Source organism: Primulina huaijiensis, chromosome 2 (assembly GCF_012295235.1).
Source record: "Primulina huaijiensis isolate GDHJ02 chromosome 2, ASM1229523v2, whole genome shotgun sequence".
NCBI lineage: Eukaryota > Viridiplantae > Streptophyta > Magnoliopsida > Lamiales > Gesneriaceae > Primulina > Primulina huaijiensis.
In genome coordinates, this window is record NC_133307.1 from 30,220,979 (window position 1) to 30,238,505 (window position 17,527).

The 17,527-nt window shown below is 33.7% G+C and overlaps 4 protein-coding genes across 7 annotated transcripts in view; 1 reads left to right on the forward strand and 3 right to left on the reverse strand.

Moving 5' to 3' along the window:
- Positions 1-7,752, forward strand: part of LOC140971519 (calcium-transporting ATPase 10, plasma membrane-type) — a 29,367-nt gene extending 21,615 nt beyond the window's left edge. For all 4 annotated transcript variants that reach the window (XM_073433817.1, XM_073433816.1, XM_073433818.1 and 1 more), the window contains 13 exons: positions 41-211; positions 830-889; positions 2,374-2,538; positions 2,640-2,756; positions 3,212-3,310; positions 4,001-4,138; positions 4,268-4,368; positions 6,065-6,110; positions 6,225-6,359; positions 6,794-6,901; positions 6,993-7,084; positions 7,236-7,336; positions 7,418-7,752. In XM_073433817.1, the coding sequence (XP_073289918.1) occupies positions 41-211; positions 830-889; positions 2,374-2,538; positions 2,640-2,756; positions 3,212-3,310; positions 4,001-4,138; positions 4,268-4,368; positions 6,065-6,110; positions 6,225-6,359; positions 6,794-6,901; positions 6,993-7,084; positions 7,236-7,336; positions 7,418-7,422 (1,338 nt within the window). In that variant the 3' untranslated portion in view covers positions 7,423-7,752. The remainder of the gene's footprint in view (positions 1-40; positions 212-829; positions 890-2,373; positions 2,539-2,639; positions 2,757-3,211; positions 3,311-4,000; positions 4,139-4,267; positions 4,369-6,064; positions 6,111-6,224; positions 6,360-6,793; positions 6,902-6,992; positions 7,085-7,235; positions 7,337-7,417) is intronic.
- A 1,197-nt stretch (positions 7,753-8,949) lies between these two features.
- On the reverse strand, positions 8,950-9,978 carry LOC140961470 (choline monooxygenase, chloroplastic-like). Its single transcript, XM_073420015.1, has 5 exons — positions 9,894-9,978; positions 9,634-9,726; positions 9,460-9,553; positions 9,306-9,356; positions 8,950-9,191 (listed from the first exon to the last, which is right to left on the reverse strand). Exons 1-5 carry the CDS (start codon positions 9,965-9,967, stop codon positions 9,054-9,056), a joined length of 450 nt encoding a protein of 149 aa, XP_073276116.1. The 5' UTR covers positions 9,968-9,978; the 3' UTR covers positions 8,950-9,053.
- A 246-nt stretch (positions 9,979-10,224) lies between these two features.
- Positions 10,225-11,363, reverse strand: LOC140958328 (wall-associated receptor kinase-like 1). Its single transcript, XM_073415747.1, has 2 exons — positions 11,357-11,363; positions 10,225-11,262 (listed from the first exon to the last, which is right to left on the reverse strand). The coding sequence occupies exons 1-2, from the start codon at positions 11,361-11,363 to the stop codon at positions 10,400-10,402; spliced, it is 870 nt and encodes a 289-aa protein (XP_073271848.1). The 3' UTR covers positions 10,225-10,399.
- A 1,033-nt stretch (positions 11,364-12,396) lies between these two features.
- LOC140961477 (protein MANNAN SYNTHESIS-RELATED 1-like) lies at positions 12,397-15,236 on the reverse strand. The gene is made up of 6 exons (XM_073420028.1): positions 15,033-15,236; positions 14,342-14,483; positions 14,153-14,223; positions 13,900-13,985; positions 13,006-13,585; positions 12,397-12,880 (listed from the first exon to the last, which is right to left on the reverse strand). Exons 1-6 carry the CDS (start codon positions 15,135-15,137, stop codon positions 12,599-12,601), a joined length of 1,266 nt encoding a protein of 421 aa, XP_073276129.1. The 5' UTR covers positions 15,138-15,236; the 3' UTR covers positions 12,397-12,598.
- Between the last annotated feature and the right edge of the window lie 2,291 nt (positions 15,237-17,527).

The following is a 17,527-nucleotide window of genomic DNA, read 5'->3' on the forward strand; positions in this document are numbered from 1 at the left end:
GTTGCTATCATCTGTCTATTAAGGTCATTGTTTCCTGCAGTTGTCACATTTCAAGAAAGCTATCGATCATATGGCTGCAAGAAGTTTGCGTTGTGTTGCTATTACCTATAGGTTGTTTGAGGTGGAGAAGGTTCCGACTAGTGATGAAGAACTAGAAAATTGGCAGTTACCTGAAGGAGATCTAATTTTGCTAGCTATTGTTGGGATCAAGGTGCGCTTGACTTGTTTTGTGTTGGATAGGTATTGTTTTGTAAAGATTAATGGTTTTCACATGAACTCCTTAACATGACTTGATTTCCCCTTCACGAATCAGTAACGTGGAGATTCGTTGTTTTTTACTTTGAAATGCATATGGTGGTGGGGAAAATTTATTGATTCGTCATATCAGGATAAAAAGCTCTGATGAATCTCTTACAACTAATTAAAACATCAGAAAGATGACATTGTTGCCATTAACTAAACATAAATTGAATAAATTGGACTATTGAGTCACCATCTTTCGTCCATGATTTGCTTCTCACCATCATCGTCTCGCACTTAATATGAATCTACTTTATCTATGGAAGTGTAGCCTTGATACTTCTTTTTTCCATTTCATTTACTTATTTTCCTGAATCATGCCAATCTTTTTTTCTTTATTGTATTCCTCTGCAATCTCACTATTAAACTTTACATCAATAAATCCTATATAAAAAGCACTTGTGTAATGCATTCAATTATACAACTCCCTCATATTCTTCTCCTTTTCTACTTGAGAGATCAATTATCTCATCACCTGTTTTCATTGTAAAAGCTCGTGTTAATGACAGTTTTCTCATGTTTGATTTAGGATCCTTGTCGACCAGAGGTGAGAGATGCGGTTCAGTTATGCACTAACGCCGGTGTTAAGGTATGTAAATTTCTCCAGGAAATAAACACAACCCTTTTCCTCCATTTAGGATCAACTATCCTATTTTTATCATGGAAAGAGTGGTGGGATGTTTTTTGTTCTCTCTCTTTCGTTACTCCAGGAACTCAATTCTTTATCGGTGTCATAGCTTTTTATACTCTTTTGGCTCTATTGGACATCAATGTAGCTAGCCAGACATCCTTAGCTGAATATAAAAGAACATGAACCATCTGATATACGAAATTTTCATGGCTCGAATAAGGGTTATGATTCTTGAGTATGAAATGATTTAGAAAAACTTGTCATAAGATCAGAAGTTCTTGAATCAACAATCCCAGAAGTTGAATAAAGCGGAAAATGATAAGTTAAGACATTTGATTAACTACTTGTTTGAGCAAGAAAAGTTTTAGAAGCACCCGACAATCCAGATTTCAGTAGTTTCAGAAGATTATCTATCTGTCCTTTGTTAAAGGGAATAGTGTCGGCTTCATGTGCAGCAGGAGAAAGATTGAATCAGTCTTTACTTGAGCCCTTCCAATTCGCTGGTTTATCAAATGCGGGGCTTTACGTTAGGTCTTTTAGGAGTGTTTCAACCACCATCAATGCTGACAGAGAGGGCGGAGTTTTCAGCCGTACTGCCAGAGTTTTTGCCAAGCATGGTAAGGTGGTGGCTCTCCTTGCGACGAACCCCCAGAAAAACTTCTCCAATAGAAGGGAGTGGTTGTCTGCTTATTATCTTGTCTTTAACCTCATCAAATTCAGCGTCAAGGCCAATAAGGAATTTTAAATTATGGCCGCCTTCCACTGTTCTCTTATAATGGTCACAATCCTCCAGAGATTTCCACTAGTAGTCACCTAAAAAATCTAAATCTTGTCAACGAAATTTCGATGAATTAAATTGCTCGGTGACAATATTCTCACCTTGGCAGATTTCTTTCTCCAAATTTAAACATTAATTCATATACTTGAGAATGATTTCTCAAGGCGGAGTACATTTGATTAACATTGTCCAAAGCTTCTTAGCAGTGTGGCAGCACATGTAGTTGGTTATATGGTTGAGTTCTGCGACCTTGAGGGTATATGGTCGAGTTTTTGCTACTCTGAGGACATTACCCTTGGGGTAGATTCAGTGGCCACCATTGGTTCTTTTTTTTTTCCAAGTAGGGTCAAGCATGTACCTCAAGTCTTTGTGCTAATGGTGGCCATTGGATCTATCCCCTCTATAGAATCTCATTACCCTCTATAGAATCTCATTAACTTTCAGTCTATAACTACATTTGTTTTCCTGAGCTGCATAGCTATAGGTTAACAGCTTTCTGCAATAGTTGACTCATGGCTTTGTCATTCGTGTACAGATATGCTCCTTGTGCAACTATTTGTTTTGCTCCTGTATATTTAATATTGAAAAGTTGGTTTTACATTATATTTGCTTGTTTCTAATCTGAAGCATACCTAATGTGATAATGTTGATGATCTGTTTAAAGGTACGCATGGTCACTGGAGACAATCTTCAAACTGCTATAGCCATAGCTTTGGAGTGTGGGATATTAGGGTCAAATAAAGATGTTTCTGAACCTAATATTATTGAAGGGAAGGACTTTCGTAACTTGACTGAGACACAAAGATTAGAAATGGCTGATAAAATTTCGGTACTGGCTGCAAATTCATTTGAATCTTAAATTTTTTGGTGATTTAATACTTCTGATTGTTGTGGAGGTGGTGTGCTGATAAATTTTTGCACATCATATAGGTGATGGGCAGGTCATCTCCGAATGATAAACTACTGCTTGTGCAAGCATTGAGGAAAAGGGGGCATGTTGTTGCTGTGACTGGAGATGGCACTAATGATGCCCCTGCACTGCATGAGGCATGATTCTTCAGTTATTAGTGCATGAGTAAATTTTTTCTTGTGAGTTGGGTAGGGGGAATCTCAGTATTTTTATACAGAACTCATTAGGTCGGGCTTAAGTTAACCGTCCCTTACATAAATAATAAAATCAAAATGTAACAGAGGGGGGAGGCTTACCTCTGACAATCTCAAAGTTTTGGCTGGAAGAACCATATGAAGAAAATTTGTAAAAGATGAAACAACTAGACTGGAAATCTAATATCTAATAAGAAAGTGACTAGGCTGGCTTGGCTGGGGTTTAGGCACATTATCTTCTAATGGATGCAGCGGCTTCATAAATTTCGTAGTCCTAGATGGTACTTGATAGGGATATTATGGAGATGTGAGGGTTGCTCTTCTGGAAGGACTTCTATTATCTTTGTTTTTCACCTTTCAGTTTATATGATCTAGTTTGCAAATGTATCATGGTGTAGGCTGATATTGGTCTTGCAATGGGTATTCAAGGCACAGAAGTCGCCAAAGAGAGTTCATATATCATTATTTTGGATGATAATTTTGCTTCTGTTGTAAAGGTTAGTTTGTGCTTATTATTGGACAAAGATGTACTTGAATTTTTGTTCTTGTGCAGATTTTCCACATTATATTGAATTTGTAGCTAGCCTGTTGATGTATGTTTTTGAAGCTAAAAGCAATGCAGATAATTTCACTCAGTATATTTGTATAAGATGAAATAAAACGCAGATCTTTATCAGAATTGCCCTGATGTGGTGACTTGGTGTGCATTTTTCCATTTACCACCAGGCTGTTTTCTCTTCTATCTATCTATCTCCATTGACTTCATTGTTTTGACGATTAAATAACATCTTTTGGTCATGTTGAAAAATCTTTTCGAGGGTTATCATGATTTTCCTGGTCACCGTTAAAAAGTTTTTCAGTTTGATGAACTGTTTTTCAGCTAGTATTTTTCTGCAGTTGGAATGAGCATCGATCATCATTTTTTTACCATATTCCAAACTGAATGACTGGGGCTTTAATAGACATCTGAAGGACTAAGGTCTTATGAATGGATAGCAGAAATGGTTATTTCAGTAGGTCATCTATCTGCAGGCCTGCTCTTTCGTGACTTTAACCAAGGATATGTTGATATGAAAAGTTCATGTTGGGGAACAATATTCTTTCTTATAAGATGCCTGGTTATGCGGTTAAGAATTAAAACAAGTACCATGAATTGGGGTTTAAATTAATTTTTATGTCAATTGCAGGTTGTGAGGTGGGGTAGATCTGTTTATGCCAATATTCAGAAATTTATACAATTTCAACTGACGGTCAATGTTGCAGCTCTGACAATCAATGTCGTGGCTGCAATTTCGTCTGGTAATGTCCCACTCAATGCTGTTCAGGTGTGTAATCTCACTCCTTTTCAGTAACTTGTTGCACGGGTGCTCTCTGTCCATTTTCTATACTGTAAAAGGTTCTTGTACTGTTTTCAAGTTAATATTATATACCCTAATCTCTTAACTTTTATGCAGCTTCTTTGGGTAAATCTTATCATGGACACGCTAGGAGCTCTCGCACTAGCAACTGAAGCTCCAACAGATCATCTCATGCATATGAAACCAGTTGGTAGAAGGTTAGACTTTGCATGCCAGGAATTTTATGCTACCATTTCCGTGATTGCAAAGTTGGTCTTTTATACAATTTAGCTTTAGATCTATGCTTCCATTTTTGTGATTGCAAACTTGGTTTCTTGTGCAATTTAGATTTGGATCTTAAAAAATTTGATTTTAATTGATGCTGCGAAAGCACAGAACCAATGCGAAGATAATCATAGATTTGCTGACACGAAAGGATTTCAGCAATTTACTCATAGACAGTTAACGTAGAAGAATGGAACTTATATTAATGATATTTGCAGTTTACTTGTTTAATTAATTTTGTAATAAAAGATAACATTAATCATTACCAATATTTCATGTCCCTATAAACATGGGATAAGTCCTAGTATTTTGGGGAGCTATTTTTCTTTTAAGATTTGATATTTACTTTAGTTTTAGGTTGCGTTTCCAATCAAATTTTTAGTTGCAATTTTTGTGTATTTATTACGTATTTCACATCAATAAAATCATCAATAATTTATCATTCATTAATCAAATCATTCAATTAAAATTACAATATTACCTTTTATATCTTTATTTTATTTCTATTCATTAATTATTGAAAAAGATAAAAATGTAATTTAACATCTTATCCGAAATATAATCAATCAACCCAAAAATATTATTAATTATTCAATAATATTCCACATCCTGTTCAAATATTTTAATAATCACAATATTTATTATTTTTAAAATCTCATCAATCCAACTATATGCACCCACCCTAAAAGCCACTTTATTATAGGGATGACTGAAATAAAATGGATTTTCAAAATTTATCTCAAGTAAATTTTCCTGCACAGTGAAGGGCTTTCTCTTAACGAGCATCAACTTCCATTAAACAACGTAGGAAGAAAAGGCCGGAGCTTATAAAAGGAAACTATACTTGCTGATCTTGAGGATACCCGGTTAATCGTCCCTTAACACGATTCATAGCTCAGGGCTGGAACATAATATCAACCTAAGGGATTAGGATACTTTTATCTATCTATGAGCAAACGTTGATGAGAGATTAATGTGGGATACTACTTGGTTTTTTTTTTTTCCTCTGGCGGTAATAGCATCTTTACTCTTGACAAGTTAAACTGGGTATATATCTGTCATGGTTTCTTCTTCGATACTATGCTTGTCAACATCTTTCAAAAGGAATTTTTTTTGCTATTTGGGAGTTGGAATTTGTTTTTTTATTTCCCTCACACCCTCAAGAGTTCATCAATTCATGTATTCGTCTGAAACGCTCCTGACAATTGATGTCGTGCGATTTAATGTAGTTTCGCCAACTATAACGCCATTACTTTGAATGAGCGGTACCTTATTTTACAACCATATTGCGCCTATATCTGGTTGGGGAATATAATTAACTAGTCTCCAAAATGATACGAAACATAAACTCAACCTCCGATTTTGCATAGCAATCTGAGGACATGCCAAATAATTAAGTATTTTAATCATTTCCATAATTGTTCCATGCAGTACCGCTTTGTTTGTGATGGCTTCTCTTTTTAATCACTGTACATATCACTTGTGTTTTTTACTTGCTGTACATATCACTTATGTTTCATAACCTTTACTCTTTTGTAGTAGTGTTTGATAGAAAATGGTATGATAATTGCATGTTCTCTTATTTGGTCATTGATTATTTTATTTTGATTAAGAAATTCTCTGTTTCAGGGAACCTTTAATAACGAATATCATGTGGAGGAATCTGTTAATACAGGTACCATTATCTTTTGTGTGGACCATGAAAAATTGAAATTTAGATGCTGGATGAATTAGACTTCTTCTTGTTAAGTTTTGTTTGAGCATTATATTTTGTTTGTTTATTTTGTAGGCTCTATACCAAGTTACTGTTCTTCTAGTCCTCAACTTCCGGGGAAGAAGTATCCTGAATCTGGATCATGAGACGAATGACCGTGCTTTCAAACTTAAGAATACGCTGATATTCAATGCATTTGTTCTCTGTCAGGTTAGTTTATTGATTTCTTGTAAAGAAGGCAATATGAGAGGCGCTGGTGTGTTGTGCCTTGTGGTATTTGGCGAACTAAAATTCCATGGAAAAGCACCTGCCTGATAAAATATTTATTTTGTTTTACAAAATATATCGATCTCTTGAACCTAATGGTGTCTGGTATTTATGCAAACATTGGTTTGCAAATCTCATTGGGATGAGTAAATGTTAAGTTGGTAACTCTATGAGATACAAAAATGGTCCTGATTTGATTTTTAACGTCAGTTCCATAGTCATATCATCAGTCCTGTTTTATAGCGTTGAAAGAATATTAGTTCGGTGACAAGTGTTAGCGAAAAGACATTGTTCTTCATGGCTCTGTATGACTCATCTTCTACTAGTGAGAACCCTGTATCCGTTCTAACAATTCTTTTCTATGCTTATAATTGTAGATATTCAATGAATTTAATGCTCGAAAGCCAGATGAGATGAATGTATGGAAAGGACTTACTAAGAACCATCTCTTCATGGGAATAATTGCCCTTGAAGTGGTTCTGCAGGTATTTTTTTCTCTCGCAGCTGTGGTAACAACCGTATTTCACCAAGTTGTGTTATCATCCCTTTTCTCATGTATTCTCTCTTACTGTTCAGGTTATCATAATCTTTTTTCTGCAAAAGTTTGCTTCGACAGTTCGACTCAGCTTGGAATTGTGGCTTGTTTCCATTGGCATTGGTTTTGTCAGGTTGGTGTTCTGTCGCCTAAACTGGTCATGGATCGTAAAATCTGTAGAATGAACGAATATTTCCTCTTTAGTCAGGCCTTCTATATGATTTCTTAGCTTCTTCACGGCGTTTGTGTTAGCTGATCGTGTTTTTGACATATTTTTATACCAGCTGGCCTCTTGCTATCCTTGGAAAATTGATTCCTGTTCCGGATAAACATTTCCTTGAATACTTTAAAAAAAAAAGTGATCAACAAAGAACTCCCAGTGGTGGTACGCAGCTTCTCTTTACTCTGAAAGCACCCTCTTGAAAATCCCATTTTAAGGTTGATTCTTTTGTTTTTATCTCCACAGGTTAGTTTCTTGCAGTATAGCTAGCATGCGCGATAATATTATATAAAGTTCGACTAACATTACGACAAGGTTCCAGACTCCTATCCAGCACCTGCCTTCTTGTTCTTTGTAAATTTCAGTATTCTCTTAACTGGACAACAGTTTCTAAATGGTTTTTTATGTTCTCTTTTTTCTTGAAATCGTTTCTATTTGGGTAATTATATATAATCTAACTGTGAAATTTGAAAATACATCAGTAGATGTCTAGGTACTTTATGATTTGAGTTTAGTGCTGGTTTTTGTGTCTGGAGATTGACTTATTTCATGTGTTGAAGTGAACGGATCGCTTATTGTTATTACTTGTACGCCATTTTCGGGACGTTGTGCGTACATTCATTGTTGATAAGATTTCATCCAGTGCCTCACGATTTTATATGAATGTTTTGGGCGTATGGCGACTGGCGAGGATGGATTCGTTGGTTTTAAAATACAATTATATATATGAAAATTAGAGTTACAACTGATATGGACTATCTATTGGTTTACTTTGGTTGCATTTGGATTTAAAAAATTTTGATTTAAATAAATATTTGAAAGAATGATTTAAAATAACTTTATATTGATTAGTATTTGAAAAGTGACTAAATGATTTAGAAAATAGCATAAAATTTATTAAAATTGATTTACTCAAACAAACCAATGAATTAGGTATTATGAATTTGAAATCTTTAATTTCAAATATATCGATCTAAATCTAAACGTTAGTTTATGTTTTATCAATCTAAATTATGTTTTGAGATTTTTTTTTTCATATTTTTGAAATTGGGGCTATTGTAAAATTTCGAGTGATATCGAAATCAATTAATAGACATTAAAATATTAATAACTTGGCCTCGAAAATTTTGATTTAACCGCAAAAAAATTTACGTAAAAATTATATTTACGAAATAAGTCCTATGTTAAATGAAAAACAAAATAGGTAAATCGATTCATAGCTTGTGATTATTTGTCATCGCATTATTAATATTTTTATATTTTATTGACATAAAAGAATTTTACTAAAAGTTGAGGGAGTGAGGCTCCGTCACTGATTTTACTGTCTATACTTTATGGTCTTCAATGTATGTGGAATGATTCATTTATAAAATAATCCTTCGATCGAACCAAAACCAACCGTTGTCAAGAAACATACATGCTCAATGCAACCAACAATCCAAACATAGCTTTCCCCAATTGTAATTTTCTGTCATAAATTTGTGCATGCTTTCTGTAAGGCTGTAATCCAAGTCGTCGTTATGGTCCCGAGTCATGGATCGCGTTATGGTACTGTTTGCTGTGAATTGGAGGCTCGTTAGGATAGTATATTTTCTCATTAATAATCTTTTATTTCAAAACTTAATGCAGGAAATAAAATGTAAATCTTATGAAATAAGGTGGCTAGGATCCTTCCTTCTTTGCCGTGACCAGAACCCATGACATTCACAGAACTAGAAAAACTAACAGTTCTTGTAAGTTTAACCATTGGATCGATTTATTTGTTGGTAGAAATGCAAACAGGTGGTGGACACATAAAAAAAAAAAGCACATTGAGTTTGCAGACAAATATGATTTTCATTTGATCCATGTTTATTCCTAAAAAACATGGAAAATAGTAACATTATTTCCGGAGATTTTCGTGCGATAAACAATGGAAATGATGCATAGCCATCTCCACGCTTGGACTATATCGGCCGACATTATATGCCGGAGACTCGAGCCCTCTCTGGACAGCTTCGCTCAGAGTATTGTCCTCTAACTGCAACGTTTGTACAATTTACATGCACGCACCATAAAGAACGAAGAAGATTATTTTCAGTCATAAATCTTATAATGTATAATTTTTGAAAATGCTAAGAACTAGTTATCACACCTGTACTCTTTCCCTGTCTTCCAAACTCTTTTCAATGAAAGCACTATCGCCCTGAGCGTTAGAAAACAACGTGGCAAAATCATGCTACGTAGAATTATCAGTTTGAATCAATCGTACCTAGAATCGTTTTAACCGTATCATCAAGAAATTATACCTTGAGATAACCTTTTAGAAAATAATCGAAAACCACTTTGCATCTCCGAGGTCCCAGTGGTAGCACGAAATTTGTGTCCATCCACGGACCGTACCTAAAAAAGACACAGCAAACAGGTCAAACTTTAAAGGAATCCAAACCGAAACCTGATACTTAAAGAACAATATCACTAACCTATTGATCATGAAATTTGGATAAACAAACGCATATAAAGCTTCCGACCCAAGTCGAACAAATTCTTCATTGTCGGTCTCAGCTCCTTCACAACTTTGTATGCTAACTTTTTCAAACATGTTGCCAATAAGAGGGAGAGAATCACATAAGATTCCAAGAATCACAAATTACGCAAAGGAATATCAAGATCTTCACTGTATAACAAGCAAATATTGAGAGGAAAAATGGAAACACTGCAAGAGGTTAATAAGAGAGGATACTTCAGTCGAATAAGAATCGAGCTGGAGACCAGATGCAAGTCATTTATGTGCATACGGCACATGATAACCGTCATCCAAATAGTTGTCGCAGAACACCTGCCGAATAAATTAAACATGCATTCGTTTGGATTTGGACTCATCCTCCATTGCACTAGTAACTCAAATACTCTACATTTCTTTTTTCAACTAGACTATGATTTGCATGATTAACTAATTGAAATTACGAGGAATGAATATTTGTTTCAAAAGAATTATTTATATAAGAAAATGAAATGCTCCTTTCAGTAAACATAATTTTACTAGAGCAGACAATAAATTTGTTTTGGAATCAACAGTTTATTGGCGTTTATATACACTATACTTTATGCATTTGACATTTAACTCTATTCTTTATGGATCTAAAACGAATGATACATATTAGAGACATACACCGAGTGTGCACTTAGCTGTGACATATTTTAAACTCTCAAGAACTTAATTTAAGACATATGCAATAAATAAACTCTTTATGGTTGGTCCATGAAGATAGGATGAATATGGGCTGATGATGTGGTGGAATTGAAGGAGGAACATGCATCAATTGAATGGAGTGCTTCATCTTCCTCGTGATCTTCATGCCGAAAAGCTTTCGAAATCTTAATTCCTTCCAACTCAACTGCTACTTCCATCATCGTTGGCCTTTTCTTTCCATTCAAGTGCAGGCACCTTCTCGCAAGTTTTGCGATGGCCACGATTTCTACTTTTGGGCCTTCTTTGAGCACCAGAGGATCAAGAATGTCGAACAAGTTGTCTTCCTCCATTGACTGCAAGAAATGTATGGCTAAACTCTTTCCTTCTTCTGCTCTAACCGTTGAGACTGCCTTCTCCCCAGTCAAAAGCTCAACCATGACGACACCAAAACTGTAAACATCACTTTTCTCGGTGAAATGGCTCGATCTGATGTACTCTGGATCCAGGTAACCAAAAGTGCCCAGAACTCTGGTGGTTAAATGAGTTTGGTCAATGGAAACTGATCTTGATGTTCCAAAGTCGGAAACTTTTGCCCGATATTTTTCATCCAAGAGAATGTTCTGAGACTTGATATCCCGGTGATATATAGAAACTGATGTGGCCGAGTGTAAGTAAGATAGAGAGTTAGCTACATCTGTGGCGATGCGTATACGCATCTCCCATGTCAACGGGAATTCATCAGTAGGATCATGGATATGCTGAAATAGTGTGCCATTGGGGATGAACTCGTACACCAGAAGTGGAACTTTAGTCTCTAGGCAACATCCCAACAGCTTGACAATGTTTCTATGGTTTATTTGTGATAAAATGACAACCTCGTTAATAAATGTTTCGAAATCACCTTCATTTATACTCTTTTCTAGTTTATGATGATCATGTATTGTTATTATTATTATCGAATTGTGTGTACTTATAGATTCTAATCATATCTTTAATTTGCTTGGAGTGTCTACTGGGCATGGCTCATGACTTCCACGGTTGACTCAGAGTCTTGAATGACAATTGCCTAAAAGAAGACAATACCACAAATATCACAGAAGATATTTAATTTCGACATTATTAGAGTTGATTTTTTATCTCTTGAAAAAGAAAAGATGAGACTATATATATTTTCTCACGCGGGGCATACTTTTCAACCCAAAAACTTGGAAAATCAGTCCTTTTTATTGAAAACTCAGCCTTTGATTAAATTATTGAAATTGTAAAACAATTTAAAAAACTAATTAAAAAAACAATATATATGTCCACACTATAGAAATTTAAATCAAAGACTTGACTTGCATTATTGAAAATTGGGGTTATGGGAGTATTCATAACTATTTTTTTTCCAGTTCTGATTATTTACATGTAATTGAATTTAACAATTGGAACATCATCAAGTGACATATCATCGAATAAGTTGGCCTCTCTTTGATTTGTAAAAATTTAAATTTATTTAAAATTACAGATAATTAATTTCTTGGTACAATGTATTATCTACAACGTACCGGCATCATAGTTATGCCGTGGCCGCGCAACAAGATAATTTTTTTAAAAAAATATTCAAAGAACTAAAACACAAACTTAAAGAATCAAAAGATCACAATTATATTCGGAGACTTGCTAAATTTTATAAATAATTGAAACTACAAAAGGACACTATTTTTTCAAATATTATAGTATATTAATATTAAAAAAAGCATATATTCGAATCTTGATTTACAACTAAAAGAAGATTTACATTTTTGGATGACCAAAAATTATAATTGTCGACTGGACCATATGTTTAAAAAAAAAAAAAAAATCATTTTCCGCACTCGTACTCTGATTATTTTTGTATCTAAAATATGTAAAACATAAAATTAAAGAACAACACAAAAAACATCTTATTTTTTTTGTACCAAGAAAAAACACTTGTTTTTAATAAATCGTTATTATTTCTTAATTCCGCATCTTGCTTGATTGATTTTCAAGTCCTAAACAAATTAAGAATTTAAAATATTATTCTCATGTTATATGGCATAAATTAAAGAACAACGACACAAAAAACATCTGTAGATATTCGAAGACAATTACGTACAACGCATAGTCGCTACACTTTATGAGCTGCGAGCGAGTTTACAAAGCAAAGTTACAACAACTCTTTATAAAGCTGCCAGGATCTCTTATTCATAGGTAGACACACCACAACAAACAGCGATGCATAATCCTTAATTTTAACAAAAACATGAGTGCGCATCATGGTTTTTCTTTTGTATATAGAGGGATATGTGATCAACAACAGAGTCATTAGAGGCACCACCTCTCTTGGTCGGAACGAATACTTGTGTCCTGCCGAAAGCAATCCTTTGCCCCAAGACGCTGGAATAGAACCTGCCGATGACTGATGGAACGAACACGTCTCCTTGCACGCATATGAAGTAGTCAATTAATCTTTCGTAATCAGGAATTTCTGAGTTTAAGAACTTCGCCTTTCCATAAGCCGGCATTATTACATCCTGATATGGCAAAGTATTAATAGTCAAGATTAGAGGTTTATTTTGTGGTTTTGAAAATGAGATCAAAATGTCTTCAAATTTTTTTTAAAGATATTATGAAGTTTAATTATCTAATGTTACCAGACCTTAGTGAAAGTGTTGGGAAAAGCATTCCTGAATTTTTTGAGACCACCACCCTGCCATCCTGTCTGAGTTAAATACACAGTTGCCTGTTCTTTAAACCCAATCCTCGTCAAGAACTCCGCCATCTCCTCCTCGTCGTAGCACCGTTTACTCCATGCATCAGACTCCTGACAGCTCTTTTTCTGCAACATTTCAGACCTTAAGTCGACAGCGACAAAACGTCCTTTAGATTTCTGGCTCAGGCTTCGCATTGCTCCCACCATCGAATCGACAAGTCCTTGCAACTCAGGCTGAAGTTTAAGGCTTTCAAACATAGCCGGGCATTGGTGTGTACTTGCTAACTTGTTTTCTTTTGCCTCTATCATCGTTGAAGAATTGAAGCGAGTGACAATCCTCAAGTTTTTTTTGGCACGAAAAACGGGCTCGATTTCTGAGCTGATGAAACCCTCGGAAACTCTTTCAGGGATCCTCATGATGGGGAGCCTCGAGTTGGATAGTTCAATCGGTGGATCCTCGTCAACTCGGACTACTCCCTTCAAGGTTGTAACGAAGTTGTTGACATCGTAGATGTCTCCGAAAGACCTGGAAAAAAGTTGTATAAATTGTGTATATTACAAAAACAAAACTTGAAATGCGCCTCAAGTGGCGGTAGAATTTTGTAAATTAGCACGAAAGAGCTATTTATGGAAAATAGCTAAATTGGATTTATAAGATGGCCTAGTTATAATTTGGTCAAATTTTGGTCATAATATATTATAGGGAGATATATATTTTTGGCGAATTAGATTATAAAAACCTCATCTAGACCAATTTAATCGATGATTTTTGGAATTTTTCCTAGTATTTCGTACTTTGATCAAAGTTATGACTAGAAGATTTTTTATGATGAGACTTACTTTTTTCCTGCAGATTTGGTTCCTTTTATATCAGGAAGTGCAAGTGTTGCACCAAGACGCCTTGCTACTTCCACGGCATTTGCTACCTGAGATACAACAAATACAATGTTTTAGAAGTTATTGGATTTAATTGTTATTTTTCACAAACCTTAAGAGAGGTATATAAGCAATACTTAAATATAATTGGGTGATTTTGTTAATATGACAAACTTTAGAAGAGATAGATATAATTAACCCTAAAATTTAATAAAACCTGAGAAGCATGAAATTCAGGGCCATGAGTCAATGAGAAAAGGATGTAACCATTTGACTGATCTTTTCCTTCTGCATAACAAACAAGTTAGTAAAAAATATTAATAATAAATCTTATTAAAAATTGAGATTCTACACACAATTGGATTTCTAATAAAATATATTTATATCTGGAAACCAAATTACTTACTGAATGTTGGTTTCCAACAACGTTTGGTGGGTTTGTAACGTTCCTGCCAAGGGCCGTAACTCTCTTCAACCAGAATAACCTCACCGGTTTTCGAAACTTTGAACTCATTTTCAGCGACTGTGGGCGATTCTTGCGCGGTTTCCTTCATTAAACAATTTAAACTTTTTAAATCCATAATTATATTGCAGTTACAATTGTTGAAATTTTATCTATCTCTTCTGCTCTAATAATTATTTGGAAATTTATGGAAAAAAAAATGGCATAAATTTTTTCTATGAAATGTGGGTTAAAAAATTCTGAAAATAGTAAAAGATTTACATTTCATACATAGATCACTTCAAAGTAGGAGACACCAAATAAAATTTTCATGTCTCAACTAAAAGAAAAAAGAAAAAAAAATCAAGCATGATAACCTTGATGATTAAGAAAAAAGTGCCCCCAAAAATTAACTCTAAACTATATACTAATTTTTTTCCTTTTATGTGAAGCATGCAAAGTGATACAAACTTAAAACTATTTTTCAATAAATCAACTGATTTACCACTACATACGCTCATCAGTTGATCTTCAACTGCTTTGAAAATAAAATCCACGCCCAAATTATCGTTTTAAATTCTTTTATACTTCAATAATAAGCTGTATTGTATTAGTTAATCGATACAACAGATTAGGAAAGGTTTTTTGAACTTACAAAAAATGGATCAATATGGTCCCTCTTGATCATGTTTCCCAGCATTATGAACATGGAAAATGTAAGGATTGCAGCCATCACTTGCCTCAAATCAATTATCACCATTTTCTCTGCAATTCCTTGCCTAAAACACACACCCCTTTATATATAAATGCTAAATACACACAAGAACCTCAGGGTTAGAGTAGGGATCTGTATGAATTTGTCTGCATGTATTGAGCAATTAAAGAAGTTGGTAGGACGGATGGATGAAATTAGTCGAGGGACGTCTACACGTGACAGTCGCACGAGTTGCACCGATATAGAGTAGTTTCGAAAGGCAGAAAACACCAGAAAATCGCTTAAATTTAGAGTAGAGAAGACAGCCAAGAGAGACAGCTCGCACAATGCATGCAATGATGCGAGCAAAGGAAATAAAATCCAAATCATATAAATTTTTTTTTTTTTTTTTTGCCCTCGGACTCAAAAAGAACCCTATGAGTAAAGGAAGTTTTGACTTTCATCCTCTAAGAAATTAGGGGAAAAATTTAATTGGCAGTGTCTTATAAAAGAAAATAATTTACTTTATAATTTTTACAATAATTAAATTATGGTTTTTACAATAATTAGCAGTGTCTTAGTAAAAGAAATTAGTGATTTTCATCCTATTATTCGATTTTGATTAAATGAAGCTATTTTTGTGAGGTTGAACTGGTTAATATCATGATTAATTTACTTTAATAATTTTACAATAATCATAATATAATATTATTGTAGGGTAAGCTTTTAAATTTAATTTATTACTTGTTATAGATAATATTTAATATCAATTAATTTTGTTTATAAAATTTATCTACAATTTATTGTACTACCTTTTTTAAAATATGTCATTGTATTAAAAAAACAAGATTTAATAAAGAAAATGAATGTTTTTTTCCGAATATCAATTAAAGCACTATTGTTTCGTATTGCGATCTATTATTGTGTATCTTTATCATGTCATGGATGACTCACAACTGATTACATTAATCAAAAGCAGCATTACTTTTTGGTCTTGTAATTTTTTTCATTTTTGATCGTGTTAACAATGAATTTATATTTTTAGTTATTTAACTTGCATTTTTTTTTCCATTTTTGGTCTGTTCATTTTTACTCCTATAACTTGTATATATTTTTTTTTTTCATTTTTGATCATTTTTTATCAGAATTCATCGTGTGTGCTAGTAAAAAATGAGCAAAAATGAAAATAACATACAAGTTAAAGTGCGTACCATAAATGAAAAAATATATACAAGTTACATTATTATAATTTAAAATTAACCGTAACATGACCAAAAGTGGAAGAATTGCAAATTACATGACAAAAAATGTAGCATATCGTTTAGAGAGATAATTGCAAATTCTTCAATGTGAAGGTTGACAAAAGGCAGGAAAACATCCCCATGAAGAGAATTTAACGGAGTATAACACATTAAATTAAATTTAACCACATATATGCACATTGATGATAAATTACACTCGTAGACTGAAATTGTAAAGAGACTATCTGAGTTTTCGTCCTTCTGTTGAACTCATTTATTATCGTTTTTGTTTGATGTTGTTTCCAACCATTAAAGAATATTTGGTTGTATGAAAAATGCATGAAATCGTGTCGTTTTTATATTATCTTGAATTTACACTTATGTTATCCCAATTTTAGTAAAAAGTTTAAGGATTTCTTGTGGTCTAACTATGAGTCTTTAAAGAAAGGACTAGACACGGATATGTATATTCAGTCAACTGACGCATTGATGTCGCTCCTCCTCGATGTTTAAAGAAAGAATTGCCCCTTGCAAAAATTGGGTTAATTACTAACCAAACTGATTTATTAAACCTATTATAAAAAGCTGAATAGAACGATGTTTTTTTAAAACCATAACAAACCCAATCGATTACAAAATCAGATATATATTTTTAAAAAAAATCAAAAAAATTAAATGATGAGCAAATTTTTTATTTTAAAAAAGGATATGTACAAATTTTCTAATAAAATCATTATAATAATTGTATGATGGTAAAATATACCAATACAAGTCGATTTGTCGAGTATAGTGTTCATAATAAAAGAAACTAATCATATGCATGAAAGAAGATTGCGTTGGTACTTCTCTTGTATAAAATGACTGCGTCATTTCTATATTTTTGCCATTTTCACACAAAAAAATATCAGGGATTTATGAAAATTAAATTATATCATGGAATACATGCACGATTATTACACGGATCTGAATCAGTTACTATGATGGTTTCTTTCTATGTGGTGCTGAGAATGCCAGCGAATAGAAAATTAATATTGATTGCCAAAGAGAATATAATCTGGAAAAGAAACTGTGTAAGAACCTGATATTAAGAAGTTAATGCAGAAACTACTTGCTACAAATTTGGAATTTAAACAGAATAGATTATTCAAAGATTTGACAATAATATAGATAATCCAGTGATTCCACTGCAACGGGTTCTACGCGTGTAACGCACGT